Raw genomic sequence first — 21,986 nt, forward strand, 5'->3', positions numbered from 1 at the left:
TGTTTGTACCTGAAGAAAATGACCTTCAAATACAGCAGACATCTAATGGAAGTGATGATTCAGTCAGATTTTATGGTGTATGTTTTGAAGACGTAATGAAACTATGCAGTTTACAAGGCTACATGTTAGCTTGCAAGTACAAAATGTGAAGTGCTTATGAATATATATATACCAAGTCACTTGCTATTTTAATAAAAAGCATTTCTGTAGTGTCATTTAACAGTTAGCTCAGAAGGTGAAAATATCTCAAATGGTTTTGAACCAAATTCTCTTCTGACTTCCATCACTTTTATACTCATGATTCCATTGACCTCAGGAAGCAAAGAACTTTTTCTAATACTAAAGAAATTAAATTGGCCAAACTGAAACCATCACTAAAATACAATTAAATCAGTTTGTGAATTTATATTGTTTCTATTTTATAATAATACTTATTAGTGAGGACAGCATTAGAAAAACAATGGCAAATGATGCAACATAACTAAGGTTTTTTTGTGTGGTCATTTCTTTACTATGTACAGAAAACTTACTTTAAATGAATCAGGAAGATACTCAACCATTTCCAGCAAAGGACACTTATTGGCACTAGAATAGTGAGAGAATGTCACAACAGCTTCTTCCCATCTGCAAAAATGAGTTAAGATAATGGAAAATGAATTCGTTGCTTCTCTTTTAAATTAACTACTTTTAGATTATTTGTTTTATTTAAGATATTATCTTGCAAATCACAATGTGTAACAAGTTTACATACCATTAATTGGAAAATCAGCTGTTTGGGGAGTAACTGAGTAACATTTTGGATGCTTCTCTAAGAATGATTCATGTTTAATTCTGTTATCAATTAAACAGAAATGTTTCAACTATGACAAGACCTTCTAAAAATATGAAACTTGAACTAAAGCTGGAATCTTGGGTTACAAGATCAGGTGAGTAATAATAAATACAGTAAAATAATGGAAGTGTTCCTGCAACTCTTACCAAGAGATGTGATCATTAGGCAATGGTGCAACACTTTTATTTCTGAAGTGGGGCTTCACTGTATTGTAATATAAAATAGTCTAAACTGCAGCTGAACTGCCACATTTTAAATATTTGCAACATTTAAAACAACGTTTTAAAATTAAATCTCTTGAATGGTATCAGTTGTTTACATTTTGCTTAAAATTCTGTAGGTATTGAAGCATTATGTGAAAGGCCAAAATTATGTATTAAGAAGACGGAAGACATGGGAAGGTTTACTTCTTTCTAATGGCTTCTACATGGTTTTTTTTAACAGAATCTGAATACTCAATCTAACATGGAAAACAACATTCCACATATCTACTGTCCATTACAATTATGCCTTTTTTTATATGCTCTCACTAGAACACAACATAATCTCTAGAATTTTAAAGTATGCACTCAGTTTTACTTATTAAACTGCAGGTTTTCAGAACTTAATCTCAGTTAAAAAACAAAACAAAACACAACAGAAAATAAAGTCAAAAAACATTTTCTGTGTACCTTACCTTTTGTGCAAAATGACAGCAGACACTACATCTTTTCTCCTATTGTGTATTGCTTCATGGAAAAAAGAAGCTACTGCTTTGTTGAACAGAATTTTCGCACCATAGTCAAGAAGTAACCTTACTGCTTTTGCATGTCCTTCTCTTGCAGCCAGATGCAAAGCTGTGTTCTGTGCAGAAAAGTAGTACAGCAATGCATCCATGAGAATCATTTAAAAAAAAAAGAAAAGGTACATATTTCAGTTGTTTCCCACATTGAAAAGCCACATGCTATTCTCAGTTGCAAGTCCTGAATAATTTTACTAGCAACATTAAAAAATCGAATATCATCACAGAGATTCTGATAGACATTATAGACAAATTCTTTATTCTACCTCTACAGCAACAGTAGCGCTAAATCTGAAGAGGAAACTCAGCTGTAGGTAAGAAAAGCCAATTTATTAATATCTTTTAGTTTTGTAACTAACAAACTGCAAGTCACAAACAGGTAAAAATTATGGTATCTACATATACAGAACAGCTGCATTTGATAATCAGGAAAAGAAGCATCCAATTATATCCAGATATGCTCATACAAACAAATCTGCAAGAAAATCTGCAGGCACAGTTTTATAAGAGGAACATTTTTTTCACTGGTATTTTCATAAAAGGAAGGCAATGAGTGGTTTCGGAATCAAGTCACACTGAAACTGAATTTTGAAAGACTTCCCAACTCACCCAGACTCTTCTGAGGGAAATGAAGAACTAAGCATTGGCTTCTCATTAATTTCTAGGCAAGATTTGTTTCTAATGTAATAATGCTAAATGTTTTCAACACCAGTTCTCAGAAAAATCAGCACCTTCTGTGTTGGAAACTGAATAGTTCATTAAAATGACCACCCTATATTGCCTGATGGAGAACTGTTAGACAGGTTCATACAAGAGGTCTCCAATCCAGGAAATGGATTTTGTCTTGACCCAAAAGATACTGCATTTGTCCAAACTTCAGAGCAAGACAGCAGCTGTATCTATTGGACATTGCTGTGCAGAACGGATGGATTTCAAACAATATGTTAATGAGCTACAGTTGATACTGGATTTTTTAAAATCTGTATAAGCTCTTTAAATTTAAATTACCCATGTTTATACTACATTGTTAAAATACTCTTGCATTGTAAAGGGGGCAAGGGGAACATGTCTAACATACTCAGTATTTTATGTTTTCCATTAGGCTATTTGCATTTTTTTTGTCTCCCACTTAAAAGAATTGGGTAACAATTTCAGCAATCATATATTAATCTAAGCAATAAACTTTAACAGTGGTGAAGTATAAAGACTTTAAATCTGCTACAGGAAATGAAATAATACACATGTAATCCACAGTGGAAAACTACTAACAGCACTGACGTTTGGTCTAGAAATAACAGCAGACAAGAAACAAATAATGCTGTGTGAACACATACCCCTTCTTCATCCACTCTGTCAGTACACTTCACATTAGTATCCAAAATGATCTGCATTGTGCGAGTGTATCCTCCGAAGGCAGCATGGTGCAGGGCTGTCCAGCCTTTATAATCACTTACATGTAGCAGTATAAAATTAATAATTATAAATGGAAAACTTCTTATAAATTTAAAGTAAATTTAAATGCCTCCTCCTTTGACTCAAACTTCTTTTATTTGCCATGACTACTGCAGAGATGCCCATGCCTTCTGTGAACTATTATGTGATTATCAATGCATCGTCTGGAAGTAAAAGGTTCAACTCAATAATAGTATTTGGGTCACCCCCTCTCTTTTCTTCTCTCTCTCTATTTCTGTATATATATGGATTGTGCCCATTTTCTTATATGTCCCTTGAAAATGACAGAAATCCTAGCAATATTCTGTTACTAATACTTGGCAACACATGTGGCATAGACCATGGCCACATTACAGAATTTTGCATTTAAACATAGTGAATATATAAAACATTATAAGCATACAAATCTATGCCTATCAATATTACTTTACCTTAGTATAACGAAACTCATTAAGCCTTTTATCACATAGAACCCACCAGGACATTTATTTAAAAAATGCCAGATTTAACTCTAAATTAAGCCTAAATACATAAACACATACATGTGTTCACATAGATATACATACATATACTTGTATGTATATGTATATTATCATCTCTATCGTTGCTAGGTGCACTAGTCCAGCTAAGGACACTGGAAATAAAGGGTTTGACAGTAGTCCATTTAGTGGGTCCTCTGCAGTCACAAATAATGAATGTATGACAGGCCTGTTTGCTAAAGATCTCCTCAGAATGCTTAGGCCTCTAGCTCCAAGGTGTAGCTGCAGTGAACTTGGAAGCACAGGATTTGAAAGTTAAAGCTGTAGACTGTACCCTGGCAACAGGACTCTCAACTTTTGGTAGCTTTGGCTCCTGGCCTTAGAGGTGTGAGCCTGGAAGCTTTTGTGAGGCTGCCAATGATCTGAGGGTCTTTGACCTGAAATCAGCACTTACGAGTGCAAGGCAAGTTGCCTGTGAACCATCAATCCTAAGAACCCCTACTCAAGCCTGTAAGTGAAGGGGATGTAATTATAATATTTCCCAAACATTATTTTTTCCATCAAAAGATTCAATATTCTTCTCTCAGTTGTATTTAGAGAAATCTCAGTTTCCCCAGCACTAGAAGCTTTGCTTTAAAGTTAGCTATGATTCTGTGTCAGGCTGAAGCAGCTTAGTTTTACAAATATTTCATAAATATGCTCTTATATTGTATATTTATATTTGTATATATTAATATATTAAATATTTTCATATATTGTATTTATATTTATATTGTATTAACTTCCCAGCAGATGGACATAAAATGTAGGGTGATAGTTCTTTTTTGCCTTAATGAATGGAAATCTGTATACTTACCAGAGAAAAAGGGCCCCTCTCTTCAGAAGAAACTGAACTACCTTCTCATGACCATTCTGGGCTGCCAAATGAAGGGGAGTCATTCCCTTCTTATCACCTTCATTCAAAAGTCTTGTGTCTTTCATATCTCTTATAAGTCGTTGACATGTATTGATGCGCCCATAGCTTTGAAAGATAAACATAGAAATTAATGTAAAAAAAAATACAAATGGAAAAAATGGCATTGATTCCATTGCCTAGACTGCACTACTAACCTGGCAGCAAAGTGTAATGGTGACTTCTTGTCCCTGCTCTTAGAGTAGATGGAAACGTTGAGGCTGAGTAAATTATTTACAGAGAGGGCCACACCTTGTCTGCATGCATAATGCAATGGCGTGCATCCTTCATTATCTTCATCCACTACAAGATTTTTAATATGTTCCATCTGTTAACCCCCCCAAAAAAACCGAAAGCACAGAATTATATTTACATCACTAATGCTCCACAGCTTCTAATAGCTTGTAACAATAGCATTAATACTTTAAAGCAGTATCTAAAAATAAGAAACAAACTTTAGGAAAAGTAAATTCAGCAACAATAAGCATTTAATGTCTGCTGATTTGTGGGTCACCATTTTTTCAAACAACTACTCTTTGAAGAACACAGCAGTTTGCCAGTCTGCACCCTTACTGCAATCCATCCACAGTACAAATATACAGGAGATTCTTCTTTGCTGCCATTCAACCATAATACTCATTGCTGTCAGCAGAAGGCTTCTACAGAATGTAAGGGCAGTTTATACTCTGTATTCAGTAGCAAAACCTCTGGCTGTCAAGAACCATCAGTTCACTGGTTTACAGTGTAATTTTATTTCTCACATTTCTCTTTCTCATCTTCATTTTCCTGTTTTAGCTCCATACCTTGTCTAACACTATCCTACGTGTAGCCTTTCTTAAAGCGACTAGAAATCTCCTCCCCGGGTCTGCTCCACCTTTTGTCTGAATTATTAGTATGATCAATAATTAGAAAGTCCATGCAGACAACTGAGAGTTATCACCCTGGTTTAAAACTGATTCTCTACATCTGCTGAAAAGGGAGGTTAAATCCATTCTGCATTACTAATCAAAGTTGTTTACAGACTTCAGCAGATGTTTTAAGATCAGTTATACTTGATTCACACTTAAAAAGTTGTTTCTGGAGCTCTGGAGGCTAGCAAATTTAACTCTTTCAAGCAAGCTTGGGCTCTAGCAATACGAGTGCTTTACCTCAGCATAGCCAAATACAAATCCATGTCTGAAATCCTTTTTAAGACAAAATCCAAGACTTCATTACAGTCCAGTCCACAGAAAGCTCCTGCAGAATATGCTGTAAGCTATTTAAGTCCTAGAATTTGACTGAATAAGAGCATATCCCCTAGCTTTACTGCATGCAAGCTGGGAAAATAGAAGTGAAAAGTTCTATATTTTATTGCCTACCTCTTGAGCTATTCAATCCCCCAACAGCAAAATAATTTATGGGATTATGTTATTCCTTTGCCTGGCAATAAGAAAACTGTATTATTGGCTTTGAAATGTTTGCATGAGGTATGTACCTCTTCAAACTATTTTCTGTGACACTGGGCAACCTAACAGGTACCACAAACTTTTACAAACATTCCAAAATAAAATGGTAGTTGCTTTTTTCTTTACATGTTCTAGTAAGGGTAAGAGAAAGACATAAATTGATGCTTACTGTACCTGCAGAAATTTCTCATTCAGATGCTGTAATCCTCCAGGCTGCAATACCGTCAAATGCAAGAAATTCCGACCAAGATGATCTTTTAATGATACATTTGCTCCTAGATAAATATGGAAATAAATACCAGCAACTTCAAAACTGCTGGCCCCTGGCACTAATTACGATGTTTAAGACAAAGGAACAAATGTTGAACAAATGTGTTTATAAATCTATAAAATAACAAATATTATTTCAAGTCAATATTGTAACATACAATTTTACTTACAGAAAAACCCCTACTGACACTTAGATTTCATTGTTATCTCATGTATGTATGGATTTTGTATTTTATTGCAGCACTAAGATTTATGTGGGGCCCTTATATCCAGAGGCACTGAGCATCCACAAATAAAGAGGTAATTTAAAGATGCAGATGAACACCTCTTCTAATTGTTTAAAGTTGTAATCTTGATACAGCTTCAAAACTTATTACAGGGCTTATTAACAGTATCAGTTATATTACTATTAACAAGAAGAAATATAGTAACAAAAATTAGCTTGCACCAAAAGTGTAGCAATTGAAATATATAGCTCAAACATTTTCAAGGTGACTGTGATCATATAAAATCACAGGTAATGCTTGAAATATGGGCTTTAACATTTAAAGATTGATTGCTGGTACAAAACATGACTCTGTGTAAGTGGTGTATTTATTCCACAGTTCTGCTCACTTTGTGAACTGCTAAGGAATGCAGGGATGGAGTGCCAGTGTGACCTCTACCTTGAGAAGCAAGACACATGGCATACACATTTTTCTACAGCCTGTTCACTCTGTATTAAAAAGGGTGAAATCATCACGCTAATTCTTTCTTCATCTTACAGGATACCAGCACTGTGCAGCCATTTAGGTCAGCTGCTCCTAGACTGTATGCTGAAGCACGGAATTGAAATTCAAAGGAAAGTTAGATGCAGAGTATGTGTTAACATGTATGAACCCTGCTCAAAGGAAGTGTATCATATGTGTATATTCTTTTTTACCTTTTGAGAGCAGTAAATTCACAATTTTCCATGATGCACAGGAAGTGGCCAACAGAAGCGGGGATCGACCTTCTATGTCAACACTATCAATATTAGCCCCCTGCAATAAAGAATTTCAAGTTTATCATGAATAACGAATAAAATAAATTTTAAAATGGTGCTGCCCTTTATAAGCATAGCAGAATTACAGGTATTCTTAATAACTCCAGATGCTCCAGATAAGTAAATTCAATAAACACATTACATCTCTATATAAAACTACTACGTTTTCAAACTATCAGCCACAGCCCAGTCAACTATACACATAAGTTTAGATGCCTAAATAATAGTGGCCTACTTCTAGGTATGATCTTTGGTTAGGGTACCTTTCCATGCATTTAAATACTCAAAATATATAATTCTAACTTGAAAATACTGGGATTGAAGCTCTGGAAGAAATGTGGTCTTACTTACCAAACAATTACCAGAGCAAAACCCTTCTGAACCTCTACACTATGTGAATACTGCTCAAGAAGTAATGCATCCAGAGATTAGTATAGTTTGACCTGTACATCTTGATCTATCTTAATTTTCTATGCTTCATCATAAGCTATATGTGCCAAGTTAATTTTGACCCCAAAGTAGCTGTATCAACAGCAGACACGTTTTTATTCTCCAAACTCAAGGTTTTTGATATGACCTCTCTCCTTAGGGGAAGCACAAGGACTGGAATGAGATATTCTGGCAAAAGCCCGCTTTTACTGTTTTGTCTATTTTTGCACAAGATGCATATTGCCAGGACAGTATGGTCACTATGGTCACAGTATCACTATGATCATATCAGCAAAATACTATGAGCATTAACATATCTATATAAAAAATCCTGCCAACAAGGGAGTATGAAGATACAAGTAAATGAACCAATGACACGTATGTATATTTTATGATGTTTTAGATATAATTTTTCTAGATATTGACTCGCAAGTCAAACTAAACGAGTTGATCAAAGTACACAAAAAAATCTATTTTATTTCAGATAATATCCAAAGATCACTGAAAAAAAATCAATGGGAGTTTTTCCATTAACTTGAATCATTTTTGGGTCCACTTCTAATTTGAGAGAGAATTAATCATAATCATAAGCAATATTTACTTTCTAGGATAGTAAAACCTGTAATGTAGTTAATAAGAAACATTTAATAAATGCACAATGATTACTTTACCACAGAGAACAGGAAGCTTCCAATGTATGTTGATGAAATGTTTGAGAGCAACACATGCAGGACCCTTTCCCCAGTTACCTTTCTACAAGGTCAGGCAACCTCTTAAAAATGTTCTTATCCATCAAAGAAACAGAGACCTTTTTTATCCAAGAGCTCAATCATTTCAGTGAATACAGGGCAGCAATTTCCAGTTAATAATGCAATCTTTAATCACCTTCGCTCCAGCTAACATCATTGTTCAGCCTTCAGCAAAATGAATTCAGCAGCATTACACCATTATTTATCACAATAAGGAGTAACTCATATATTACCACATTTACGATATAGCTGAATTAACAGTTTGTAAATTCAGTTTCTGAACTCCTTTTACTTTTGCATTTATACATTAATATATGTGAATTAAGCAGATATTAATATAAAAATAAATACTATGCAAATTTTGTAAATATCAATTAGTATTTATACCGATTTAATCTTTCATTTTTCTTTTAGTGAAGACAAAGGAAGCAAAACAGGAAAAAGGAAGTCCAAAAAAAAGCAGCAAGAAAATGCGTAAAATTGCTGCTTATTTACTTTGAATAAGCATGTTTCAATTAAATTAATGAAGTAAACTCAGGAAGCACCAGACACCTCAATGCTAAATTGTCCAATATACAAGAAAAAAAAACCACTAAAAGATGCAGTGAAATTGCTAAGATACTAGCTAAATCATGAGAACTTTCTGTATGTGCCACGTCCCACTAACCCTAACTGGCATATTTTGATCCATTCCCAGACAGGGCAAATGAAAACAGTCCTAAAGCTTCAAAACTGACATACTTTATATGGAAAGCCAAAAAAACCCTCAGCATAGATTCTACGGAAGAGGCCAAAATAGTCAAAATGGCACTCAAGGAATAAAAGTTTGTTCTTAGCAAATGCAGTGTTAAAGATATTCCCTCTAATACTTCGATCACACAAGCCTCCACATGCAAAAACCTGTGCCTGTATTTTTCAGGTAATAACTTCTGTAGATAGGTTGTTTTGTCAGACAGGTTTAAGCAGTCAAACCTCACCATATCACATTTGAATTAAAAATAAGCACAACATCTAATTCTGACTAAATTCAATCCCTATAACAGAGTTTCTGAGATAAGCAAAACTATATGCAGAAGAGAGTTTTTGTTAATATAATTGTCATGAAATTAAGTAAAAAACTCTAAACATACATAAAATGAAGAAGAAATCTGATGACTTCCGAAAATTTCCTCAGCAGAGTAGGGCATATAATGATTATATGAGCTTTAGTTTAATTGGTATGAATGGACACTTGGAGCATAGCCAGTAGCATCCCTGGTTACATTTCTTCTCTTTCTCCCTCATAAGTATTCAGTGAAGAAACAGAACCAAACTACACAGCTTAAAAAATATTTCTAGATCATGCACAAACTTCAATATATGGCTATGTGATCCCAGAATAATCATATGTACATACCTTAAAGAAATGATTTCTTCTGGAAAAATCACATTAAATTCAATGCATGTTTAGTATTTATTTCATATTTCATATCCTAAAAGTGAGAACAACTAAACCAGTTTGGAATATTTGGTAAAAGATGATTATGAAACCTTTCTGAGTAAGTAAAATGGAAATAAAAATGCAAGTTTTCATCCTCTGTAAGTGTGGGATGCTATTACAGAGTCATAACTACCATTGTACTGTAACTGTCAATTATGCATTATGAAAAACATATGTATCTAAGTGACCTATACCTGAGAACACATTCTCCTTTATGAATTTCTCTATGCAGACCTGTAGTAATAGATAGCAATAATCTCTATAAACATGTTGCTTGATTAAATATTTACCATTGAAATCAAATACTCTGCCAGTTCATAATGATCAAACAATGCTGTCCTGTGGGGAAAAATGCAAAAATACAGTAACATTAGAAAGGACAAAGAAGTTTCAAGCCAAAGGGTAGCATTTTTCTCCATTTGCTGCATTTTCTAATATTTTCAAATAAATACATTTTTAAATAAAGAGACAGAGAGATACCTTTATTACATAATTCAATTTAATAAATTGTTTTGATTTTTGTCATGGAGTTTTGTTTTTAAACTAAGTTCAGCTCAATTAATACATTGAAAACCCACTGCGGGAAACAAAGACCTCATTGGTAGGTCAACAGGCATTTTACTACTGATTTTTAACAGAACCAATCATTTCATGTGTCAGATCTCTTTCTGTACCACACAAGGTCAATATAGAATTCCATAAACTTCAGACTCAGTTTGTTCCAGGCAGACCTAGAGCCTCAAATCCATTTCATTGATCCAATCTTCAAAAATAACTTGCTATATATTTTGTGTAATAATGCTAGGGTGGGTTTGAAATGGCAATGGCTAAACATGTATTCTGACTGTGGCAGGCAAGACTACTTGAAAAAATATGAAAAGATATACTGATATAAATCGTGGTGACATTTATTAATTTATTAAAAATATTTTAAAGGTGTCTATACACATGAAAAATTCTCAGGTTTTATTCTACAATAAGACATTGAATTATATATTATCGGGAAAAAATGGTTAAAGCAGGATGTATAGCACAGTTAATACACACAGTCTAAATGTTTTCAGAAGTCATACCTCTGTTAAATATTTTGACTCAATGAGCAACACAGAAGGACAGTTCCAATGTTGTACTGTATCTCAAAGATAACAATTCCCTCAGCATTATAAGAGGTAATAACACTGGGCGGGTGTACTATATTTAGAACTCATTACTCAAAAGACATATTTTAAAAATCATGTCATGGTTCCAAGTACAGATGCCTCTATTTTCTACAGTAGACCCCTCCAGCCAGGCATAAATACTGAAGCCTTCACACACACTCAAAATAAATTCCAAGGTGACTGAAGAGAAAAAGAAGTGACTTTATAAAATACTTAGATGGAAACATGACAGTAGGAATCTGAAAGGATCAAGTCCTGCCTATGCTTCACTGCTTCTTCACTTCTCAACAAGTTAATATTCCTATTCAGTTTATTTGTATTCTGAGAGATTTGGGTGACTTTCTACCTTTCTGGCGATTCTTGATAATATTTTTTTTCTTGTTTCACAGACACAGGGAGTAAAAGAATGTCATTCTTTTCCCAAGCTTTTTCCAAGGACAGTCATTTTCATGGATATGACAGCCAGTTATCCATCAAGTAGTATGTTGTGTCTGCACAATTTTCTTTGGCATTCTGTCATCACTTTGTATTCAATCACGTTCTATCATGGTAGCATTTCCAAGTGTACCCAAACCTTATCTTAACTTTACAACACACTCTCCTTTTAATTTCTTTAATTATCTTTGAATCATTCCACTTTATACCGTGTCCAACGAACAATCACCTCCACTGCCTCTGACTTTCTACCTGTTATTTCGTATTGTAAAACTCCTTGTAGAGTAACACTGTAAAATTATTACACTTAAATGCAGTGAGACATATATTTCTTGCAAAAATGTATAGATGAGGAAATATAATATCTTCCATACAGTTTGTAGCCAGCACATTTAACTAAGCGTCTTTCTGCTACAGGAGACTGAGGAAACTCCTCCACATTCTAGTGCTCTGGTTTCAAATGGACTGTGAAAGACTCTAAGTCTACAGGATTATTACATACACAAATGCCATCTGCAACTTTGTAGTCATAGGGAAGTGTACCAACATCTACTTGTAACCGATCAGGTATAAGATAATCTTTTGGGGAAAAAAAAATTTTTAAACTGTTTAAATTATTTTCCATTCATTTTCTGCGGAACATAACCCCATTAGATGATGGCATTTGTTCCACAACCTTAGAAGCTGTTAACAATTCCATAAACTTGTTCACCTACTACTTCACTGGAGTAAATTTTCAATACAAACTGTTAGTGACCATTCCTTGACATGGTGCCAAGGTAACTGGAATTGTTTTGATTTTGTTATCAGCACCAAAATCTTTAACATTCTGACAAATTACTGACTCTTTCATGTTGTACTAAAACCATCCTCCATCCCATGGAGGAGTTCCAACCCCTCTGGAAGGGTGTTCCAAAGTATACTCTATAAAGTATAACTGGATGCTGAGAATAACTAAGAATATCACGACTCACAATTTATAGTGAAGTCTGGCAGAGCAGCCTCCTACCTGTGAAGCAATGTTTCCTTATTCCCATCTACAGCATCAATAATGGATTCCTCACCAGCATAGGATGACATCATTAACTTTACAATCTCAGTTGCTCCTTGAGTGGCAGCAAAATGAAGTGCTGTGCATTTTTCATTCTGTAAATGGGCAAATAAAACAACATTTAAATATTTAAACCCAACAACCTAACCTCCAACCTGTTAAACACACTAGTGATCTAGCCCAGGATTTGTAATTCCTAAATGCCTGAATTTCTATGCAAGTAATGAAACTTTAGTCTTTAACTAAATAGTCGAACTCTAAAGACCAGAAAAGACTAAAGAGATAGTTTTAAAGCTTATTATTATTCTATGCCAAGTCCCTAAGATATGAGATAATTACACTCTTAAGAATCTTTTGTAACTGAATTAATAAACAGACACACAGAGCACCCTTCAATACAAGAGATGAATCAAAGGAAAACTACAGAAAACCATAGGAAGACCAGTACAAATTAATAAGGAAACAAATGTGCCTACATCATACAGAAAATGGATTATTTTAAAATGTTTTTGACTTCCTTAAATGGACTCTTCCTTAGAAGTTGTTCTTTAAAAAAAAAATTTCTGCAGGTTGCAAATAACTTGGTTTAATATGTTATTAAACTATTATAAGCTAGACAGTCATAACATTATTAAGCAATAAATAAATTATTAGAACAATATTTGCAAAAACAGGATTTCATTTAGCTAGATGGGAGAAACTAGCTTTTATACATGACTGAGGGTTTTGACCTTTTTAGATCAGGAACGGTTCCGTGAATGCATTGGAATGGGCTTTTCCACAATGCCACAGGCTTTCTCAAAACAGTCTTATGCATCACAAAATCAGCAGCATAAATTATCTCATTCAAAAGCTGTGTGTTCAGAGAATCAAACCAATGAAAAAAAAAAGGCTAAACCATGTTTATCTTTGCGCTCATGAGTTGTTGATTTCAGCATTGCAAACAATTTGATTAATGATAGATATTTTCAGAAATGTTTATTCAGCATGAAGCTGGGCACAGGCCCTTACACCAACAGTATCATGGTAGCAGCACTAGTATCACAATTTGTGCTTGCTTACAAAGAAGATACTGGAAAGGCCAGGGCAAAGGTGAAGATAAACAAGAATGATGAGAAAGGGTCAGATTGAAGATCCCATTTTTGGGAAGGGATGATAGCAGTTGCATTGTAAAGAGTTTGTGAAGAAGGCTGTAGCATTCTTCAGAGTGCTCTCCCAGATTCCATCTGTTTATGACTGAAGGATGTCCTGAGCCAGAGGGGATGTTGTTGTATTCAGTAGCTGAGGATTGATTTTTCTTCTCTAGATGTGCCCAAATGCATTTTGTATCCATGAAAACTTTTCATACTCATAACATCCTATGTAATTTGTGTAAAGAAACCTGACATTTTGCCTGATTTGAACTAGAGACTTGTTCTCATTTGCTGCTCCCTAGGTTTTGCATTGGAAGAGACAATGAGCAATGATTACCTGCCCATCTCTTTTTCATACCACTCAGAGATTTGGAGATACCTAGGTTTTCTCAAAATTGTATTTTGCTCCACTCAAGTTTTACCTGTTTTAGATCAATTTGGGCTCCAAATTCAATGCACATTTTAATCATCTCGAGGTCCCCACTTTGAACTGCTAAATGAAGTGGACTGCACTTTCCATTATTGGTAAAATTGATGTGGGTTTTAGCAGAGTGACCCAATTCTTCACCTAAGAGATGAAAATAAATGGCATTTTTTAAAGGGAGAATGAGATAACAGAAGATATAAAGGCTTTCAAAGCAAGTATATTAACTGTGGAATAATATCCTTCCCCCTCAAAATATGAATCTTTCACATCTGTCTTTAAACAATGGATGGACACACATTTAGGAAAGCAGTTAAGCTGCTGCTACAATCCTACAAAAGTTATAAATTGACCATAGGAATAATTGCATTAACTTCTTGTAAGTTCAGTCACAGTTGTAAGTGCTTGTTTTCACAGTTCTTTGAGAATTAAAGGAGTAAATTGGTAACGCTACTATAAATAATAAAGCCTACTGATTGCTTGGGAACAACGTACTTACCTTTTTTTAAAAGAATTTCCATACATGTTTTTGCACCTGAAAATGCAGCTGCATGGATAGGCATACATCCTGTTTTGTTTGGTTTACATATTTTCCCTCCGTTTTCAATCTGAAAAATAATGCCTGGATATAGCTTAATGACATACAGAAAATTCTGACTAATAAACATACTATTACAGATATAGTCTCTGGGTAGCTGTCTCTTTTTCTTATGTTGTATATGCACTGTGAAGTTTATATACAAACATCTTTTGCATGTTATATCCATACATCTATGCATAAACGTGCTTCATTTTATGTTCTCATGACCTTCAAAATCAGCTGAAGTTTTTTCTTAAGTTTGCCTCAGATATATGCTCAGATATACTTATATATGCTCTTAAATATTAGTTTCTTAGTAACGTATGCCAAGTAACTTGAATACTAGGTCCATGATTAACCTTCCTCCATTGAACAAAGACAGAACACAGAAACAGAATGACACTGCATCAAGGTAAACAGAATCACATCAAAAGGTGATGGATAATTATACCTACCAGGATTGTCAGTGCTTCAGGATTATCCTTGTAACATGCTACAATTATAGGTGTGTTCCCTGCTTCACCTTCCAAATTAACATCTGTACTGCTATGCTGGACCAAAATCTAAATGTTTAAGAAAACATTCAGTCACCCATAAGCCAAACACAACAAAGGCCTATTCCATTACTTTTGTTGCTTATCACCCATAGCACTCTTGCTTGTTCTTTTTGCATGCTAGCAGCCCACAATGCATAGGCAGAGGAGGGATAAAATGCAGGACAACGTAAAAATATGCAGGTGAAAAATGCAGGTGAGAACAGACAAAGCAAAGTAAAATTCTTTACAGCAGACACCTGAGTACCTAGGATAAATACTGCACATAGCTGCAGAGCATCTTAAAGTTTTATTTAACAATTTCCCTAATACTGGGAGAAAATCTTTTCTGTAGCAAATTGCAGGTGGGGATTTTCAACTGAAGTTTGTTATAATGTCTTGTAATATTTTCTATTCCCTGGGAAGTAGCAATGTTGTAGATCCTGCTCAATTTGGCATCTATAGGACAGTTCTATAAGATAAAGGGAGACAGGACTTGATGAAAACAGGGCCCCTTCCAGCCCTGAACTCCTGCTTCAGTCCCTATGTTAACAACTAACACTGACCTATCAGTATCACCAAATACCTGTATGACTGCTTCCAGCATTTTCTGAGAAGCCAAGGATCTGGAAATGATATGACCATACTGCACTGCATATTTATTACTCTATCTACATATTTATTTAATTATCTTTCAGTAATCTCAATCACTTTTTCTGTACTGGAGGAACTGGCACATTTTAATCACTCTCAGGCAATTTAACAATAGAAACCAAAGAAGAATTAGCTTGAATAAAAACAGAGTGGGGAAAAAATGAGAGCACGTATTTAGTTGAGAGCAGAGCTGTAAAATAACCCAAATCCAAACTTGATACAAAGCCCATTTTAAAAATGTCACTGTATTTCAGATTTTATTGTTCTTAATTAATAATAAATACAAATTTGGTAAAAGATGTGAGAACAGTGAAATATTTTAGCACTGAAAATCTCTAAAGGATTTTAAGTCTTGAATACAGGAATATGTTTTTCTTTCTTTTGGTTCAACTAACTAGAAAAAGACACAACTTTAAAGGTGAAAGCAGGTGATGTGGTGTTAAGGTTGTATTCACCTAGTAAATTCAAGAACTTTACAAATTCTAAAATCCTATCCAAATGCCACATATGGAGTAAAAACATTCTCATTGCACTTGGACAAATGATGAAAAAAAATGATGCTGCTTAAAATCTCAATGCTGTTACTATTTTCTAAGGTTCAAAATGGACACTAGTAATTTCTTCACAATATATTTTTGTGATTTTTAATTGCAGCTTTAGTTCTGCTATTATTCGAATGACTATTAAAATGTTGGGTTTTAGGAACTGCGTTTTCTGACTAGTTTTAATCTGGTTTTCATAAAAAAAATACACTAGTTTCAAGAAAATGTTGATACTTCTATGACTCCCTATACAATTGTAAAAAAAAAAATAAAATTAGAATGTAAACATTTGAAATAACACATGCCTGCAGGAAATTTTAGTGTTAAAAAAACCTTTTTAAAGAAAATTCCTTATGTTTGGAAAATGTAAAAGAATTCTTCATGAAACATAACGACTACTATCATGGCACAAATATCAGTATTTATATAAATCAGTAAGTTAGTTTTTACTTGCTGTGCTAAGAAGACACAGACATTTTTATAAGCATCATATGTTACACATCCAGCTCGCTAAACAAAGCATATGAGGAGATACAGCATATATAAACAAGGCCTTGGTGCTCTGCACGCAGCTGCTGCTGATCTACTTGTCAAGTCTGTACATTTATGTGGACTTTAGACTTACCTTAACAATTTCATTATGCAGGGACTGCACGGCCATATGCAAAGGTGCCATCATATTGGAATTGAGAATGTTTGGATTGGCTCCTCTGCTGAGAAGCAAGCTAACACTTTCAACCTGGTTTTTCTTTGTGGCCCAGTGCAGCGGGGTATTTCCAGAAGAATCCATCACATTTAATACTAGGTCAAAGGAGAGAAAACAAAACAAAACCAAAGCAAAACCATCAAATGTTCTGATCTCACTGGGAAAAAAAAAAGCGTCTTCAATGGAGCTTTAGATCTGTGCAACTGCATTTCTTTGAAGAGAAAAAATTGATTAATTATTGTGCTGAATACACTGTATTAGTTAGAGAAAATGTTCTATTAAAGATATTAATATACTAAAATAGCAGAGAGAAAGCTTGATAAGGTTAGCAAATAGCAATGAAGCTTCCTATAGGATCTTTTGAAATTATAATAGTGGAGAGATGGGAGAGGTGAAACACCTATTTCCCATTGTTATACACCTTTTTTCTTCCCCCAAGAGTTACTTGATATGAGCTTTTTAGGACCATTGTATGTTTGCTCAGTAGCCCACAGTCTATCAGTGGAGTTGTACATAGTTTCACAATGCTTATTAATAACTACTAAACAATATCTTTTACACAGAGTGTTTCTCAATCATTCAGGGCCCCATGTTCTCCTTATCACTTCTTCCCTAATTTTCTTCAGATGGACTACCTCATCAAATGTTTATTCTTCCTCACTATTAAGTAAACAAGTTGTGATGACAGCTTGAATGACAAGTATGAGAAACCAAATGAATTCTCTTTTATATTTCCGGTATTTTAAATGTAACAAAAGTTACATAATGTATACAAGGAAGATAAAGAGTCAGGCCTACTGTACTTCACTGCAGTCTTCTTTTTCATATTTGAAGACTGTAAATCCAAGTCCCAAACAAAATAAGATATATTGAATCACTGCACTAGAGACAAAACAGCCCTAACATAACCAGGGTGATCCAAACCACCTGAGAAGCTGCAAACTGTGGCAGATGGTTTGAACTATATTTAAATCTGTAAGTGTAGATAACACATACCAGTTCTGTTTCAGTTGGGTAACAAACACTTTGATTATTGAACTTTTTTATTCTGTTAAATAAAATAGTTCATAAAATGTGTGTTACCTTCACAGGAAGAATCTTCTATGATCAACTGCATTAATTCTATTTGACCTCCTTCTGCAGCATGATGCAGTGGAGTGGCATTTAATTCATCCACTTTCGTAAGCCCAGAACGATTCTTCTTAATGAAGCTCCGTAGCCTACAGGCACTTCCATCTGAAATCACCTATTTTGGACACAAATATTCTCATTTTCCTAACAGGCAATGTTAGCAATGTTATAATGTGTTACTGTGGGCAAGTTACCACTCAATAATTCTCTCCTAGCTCTTCAGTTTCATACAGACGTATACAAATCCTGATCAGACTGAGTCAACACTGAAACTCAGATTGATTAGATTGATTGCAAGATCAGATCCAGTTGAGAAACAATGCAAAATTAACAAAAATGGAAATTACCCTCAATACATTATTTTGTCTTCTATAGTGACTTCAAGATATTCCCTCCACCACAGAAAATCTCAAACAAGCAAATTAATCACTTACTGTTTTATATTCTCTCCAGCTGTGGCCACATCAAATGAATTCAACAGAGAGGAAAAATTAATAATCTTGATAAATTAATTTTCTAGACCTTTCTACAGAGACTGATATTATATCCTGGGCTTTAAAGTTTAGCTGTTGGGTTTCTGTGATGTTCTTTATGTCAGAGCAACCAATTGAGAGTACAATGGCAGGAATTTAAAAAAAAGTTATTAAAAAGAGAGAATAAAAAAGAAAAACAATTCAACAAAATTGGGGCGGGGGGGAAGAGAATGCATATCAAAACTAATGCAAACCTTCCCAAAGATGTGTAAGCAAGCAAAGGGTAAAAAACAGGAAATCCCCTAAAAATCACTGTTCCCTCCTCAGCTGCAGAAGAAAAGGAAAAGTTTGCTCTCCAGGATCCCCTGAGCCACAAAGACTCAACAGTTTTTGCTGTCATTAAGCAAATATACATTATGGGGCAGCCCATTCATACGTTTAAGCATGTGTTTAACTTCTTTCAGCTTAACAGTCCCATTGACCTCAGTGACATTACTTATGTGAATAATGTTACAAATGTGTTTAAAGATTTAGAAGACTGAGGCCAAATACAGATGTAGCATCTGTTTCAAAAATGCAGTTAGAAACAGCTAACAGAAAACAGTGGGGATCATTGTGGAAAGGGTATTTAAGATGACTCAACTGTCATAAAAGTAAGAGGTCAATCACATACATAAATATCTATACATTTTATACACATCAAAAAGCTATGTAAGAAAACCTTATTATAAAGCCCAGTATCTTCTATTACTTATATTCTAACTTAATTTTAATTGTAATGAATTTCAAATCTTTCTATTGATTTAGACCACATTTTGCCACTCTTTAGATTGGAATTTTTTGTCAATGTAAGACAAAATATGGCCGAAATGTAGCATGAGGAAAATTCCTACCAACAAAAATAAGATTTTTCAGCCAATACATCAGTGTTTCATTAACAAAATAGGAAAGGAAGATATCACTTAGGTGTTCTCAGTATTTCAGTTGGTTCAAAAGTAGCAAAGCAAGCTATTTTAAACAAACAGCAGCTCCTTTGCACTTTGTCTGAACAGCTCTGTAGTGGCAGATCACCCACCGGAGTGAGAGGCCGTGTTATGCTGAAGACGTGTTGCTCAGGGATGCAGCTAGCACCCAGCAAACAAGTCTGGAAATGATCTCAAGAGGTTTTTAAACCCATCCACATACTTTGCCAAATTTGTTTAGCCTGCTCTTAAAAATCTTCAAAGTCACCCAAGTCATCCGTCCGGTAAGCAACCACTTCCTTTGCTTAATTATGCTTACCCTTAAAAAAGGCTTCCCTAACGTTTGGTCTAGGTGTCCCCAGGTGCAACATAAATACATCACTTCTTGTCCTACTCTCTATGGAAAAGGGAAAAGGTTACACCCTTCCTTATGCAGCAATTTTGCATCTGTAGGTTGTGCTGCTGGTTCCCTTGCCCTTCATAACGGTTCCAGCGCTTCTTACCTTTCCTTTCGTGACATTTTTTCTCGATGGCTTACTCATTCCCATCACGACCTCTGGACCTCCCTCGAAGAGAGGGACTCTTTCTGGGGAGCCATGCCCAAGGGGGATGTGAGCCCCACGGCAGCGGTGTGCCCCCCACCACCCACCCCTCATCCTCCCTCGCCTGCCCTCCTCCCGCGTTCCCGCTCGCCCCAGTCCAGACTCGGCCACACGACAGCACGGCCTTCCTTCCGCGCCTTCATCCCCCTCGGCCAGGGCGGCTCCCAGCCCGTCTCCCGCTCCTCACAGCTCTTCCCTCACGGCTCCGCTGACGAGCCTCCCGGCAGAAAGCGCCTCCGGGCCGTAACCACCGCCGAGCCCGCACGGCTGCCTCCAAAGCCCCATCTCACCCTCGCCCACCTCGCTCTCCGCCTTCACCCCTCCTTGTCCCGACGCCCTCACACGAGCCCCATTCTTGGGCACCATCTTGTCCCACTCCCACGCCGGCCTCGGTGCCTCGGGCAGCTCGGCTGCCCCGAGGCTGTCCCCTCACACTCGCCCCCAGCCCTCCGGACCGCCGCCCCCCCCGCGCCCCTCCGCACGCACCTTGAAGACATCCTGCGAGGCGACGGAGGCGGCATCCGCCTCGCAGACGACGCCCTGGTAGGAGCTGGAGACGGCCGCCTTCTCCCGCGACTGGCAGAGCCGCAGCAGAGACCGCTTCATGGCGCCCGCCCGCCCCGCCCGCTCCGGAGACCTGCGAGGCGAGAGACCGAGTGACCGCCGGTGCCGAGGCCGCGCCCGGCCACCCCGCCGAAAGCAGCGGCGGCGGCGGGAGGCGGGGGAAGCGGGCGGGGGCGGCCCCCCGCCGAAAGGCAGGTCCCGGGCGGTCCCCGGGGGCGCGAAGCCCCGGTCCCCTCAGGGGCCACCGCCTAAGCTGGTGCTGGCTGGGCGCCCGGCGGGTGGGCGGCTGTCCCCCCCGCTGCCGGCGGGGGAGCTGAGGCGGCCAGAGCCGCCGCCGCCGCCGAGCGTTCGCTGCGGGAGAGGGCTAAGCGATCACCGCTGGGTTTTGGGAGGGTTTGTTGGTTTTTTTCTTTCCCTGAGTATCTGACAGAGACCGAGGTCCCTGAAGAGGACTCCGGGGAACTGCAGCACGGAGAGCGCGATGTGCAAACATTTAAATAAATAAATGCAGGGCGAGACGGGAGCGGCGAAGTGGGACGGTTGGCAGCGCCCGTGGTGCAACCTGTGAGGGGGGGGAAGCTGTCCCGGCCGGGCTCGGCGCCGTGGGGCGGTCGGGCCGTGCTGCTGCGGTGCCGAGGGCACTGCTCTACGCCGGCCTCGCAACTTTAAAATAGCTACTTGAGTTTCTGCGATTGACTTCTCAGCTTTTACTTGGTAGTCACAAAATTTTCTCGTAGAATTCCAGCAAATTTGGAGCAGTGTAGGAAAGCTATAGGAAGAGTGTAGAAAGAAGCAGCACAAAGTGTTCCAAAGGGTTAATTACTAAAGCGACTTTAACTGAGTCATTCTTGCTGAATCTTTCAACAGAAACATTTTTAACTCGGAGAACTAACTGTTTACTTAATGTGGTAAGAGCAGACCTACCAAAGGTCAGGTAGCAGCCGGGGCAGACACTTAGGAAAAGCAATAGGAGGCCTACGGGATGACTTTTTGCCATTTTATGGCAATTAGCAGCTTAAGGACTGCCAGAACCAGGTGTCATACCCAGTACAGCCTGTTTAATTGCTGTCAACTGGCAATTCTCCGATACTTCGCTCATGTCCTTTTTGAACCCTTTTTATACTGTCCATACCACAACGTCCT

The 21,986-nt window shown here is 36.9% G+C and overlaps 1 protein-coding gene across 1 annotated transcript in view; it reads right to left on the bottom strand.

Annotated features, from left to right (window-relative positions):
• The window catches only part of TRPA1 (transient receptor potential cation channel subfamily A member 1), a 36,340-nt gene extending 15,440 nt beyond the window's left edge, over positions 1–20,900 (bottom strand). Inside the window, exons 1-15 of the mRNA XM_075024349.1 lie at positions 20,766–20,900; positions 18,195–18,357; positions 17,031–17,206; positions 15,132–15,239; positions 14,596–14,704; positions 14,095–14,240; positions 12,498–12,634; positions 10,184–10,232; positions 7,134–7,233; positions 6,116–6,216; positions 4,655–4,824; positions 4,401–4,565; positions 2,948–3,062; positions 1,509–1,675; positions 531–624 (exon numbers count right to left, since the gene is read on the bottom strand). Of these exons, the coding sequence (XP_074880450.1) occupies positions 531–624; positions 1,509–1,675; positions 2,948–3,062; positions 4,401–4,565; positions 4,655–4,824; positions 6,116–6,216; positions 7,134–7,233; positions 10,184–10,232; positions 12,498–12,634; positions 14,095–14,240; positions 14,596–14,704; positions 15,132–15,239; positions 17,031–17,206; positions 18,195–18,357; positions 20,766–20,885 (1,920 nt within the window). The 5' untranslated portion in view covers positions 20,886–20,900. The remainder of the gene's footprint in view (positions 1–530; positions 625–1,508; positions 1,676–2,947; positions 3,063–4,400; positions 4,566–4,654; positions 4,825–6,115; positions 6,217–7,133; positions 7,234–10,183; positions 10,233–12,497; positions 12,635–14,094; positions 14,241–14,595; positions 14,705–15,131; positions 15,240–17,030; positions 17,207–18,194; positions 18,358–20,765) is intronic.
• Between the last annotated feature and the right edge of the window lie 1,086 nt (positions 20,901–21,986).

The sequence above is a fragment of the Buteo buteo genome, chromosome 3 (assembly GCF_964188355.1).
Source record: "Buteo buteo chromosome 3, bButBut1.hap1.1, whole genome shotgun sequence".
In the NCBI taxonomy this organism is placed as follows: Eukaryota; Metazoa; Chordata; class Aves; order Accipitriformes; family Accipitridae; genus Buteo; species Buteo buteo.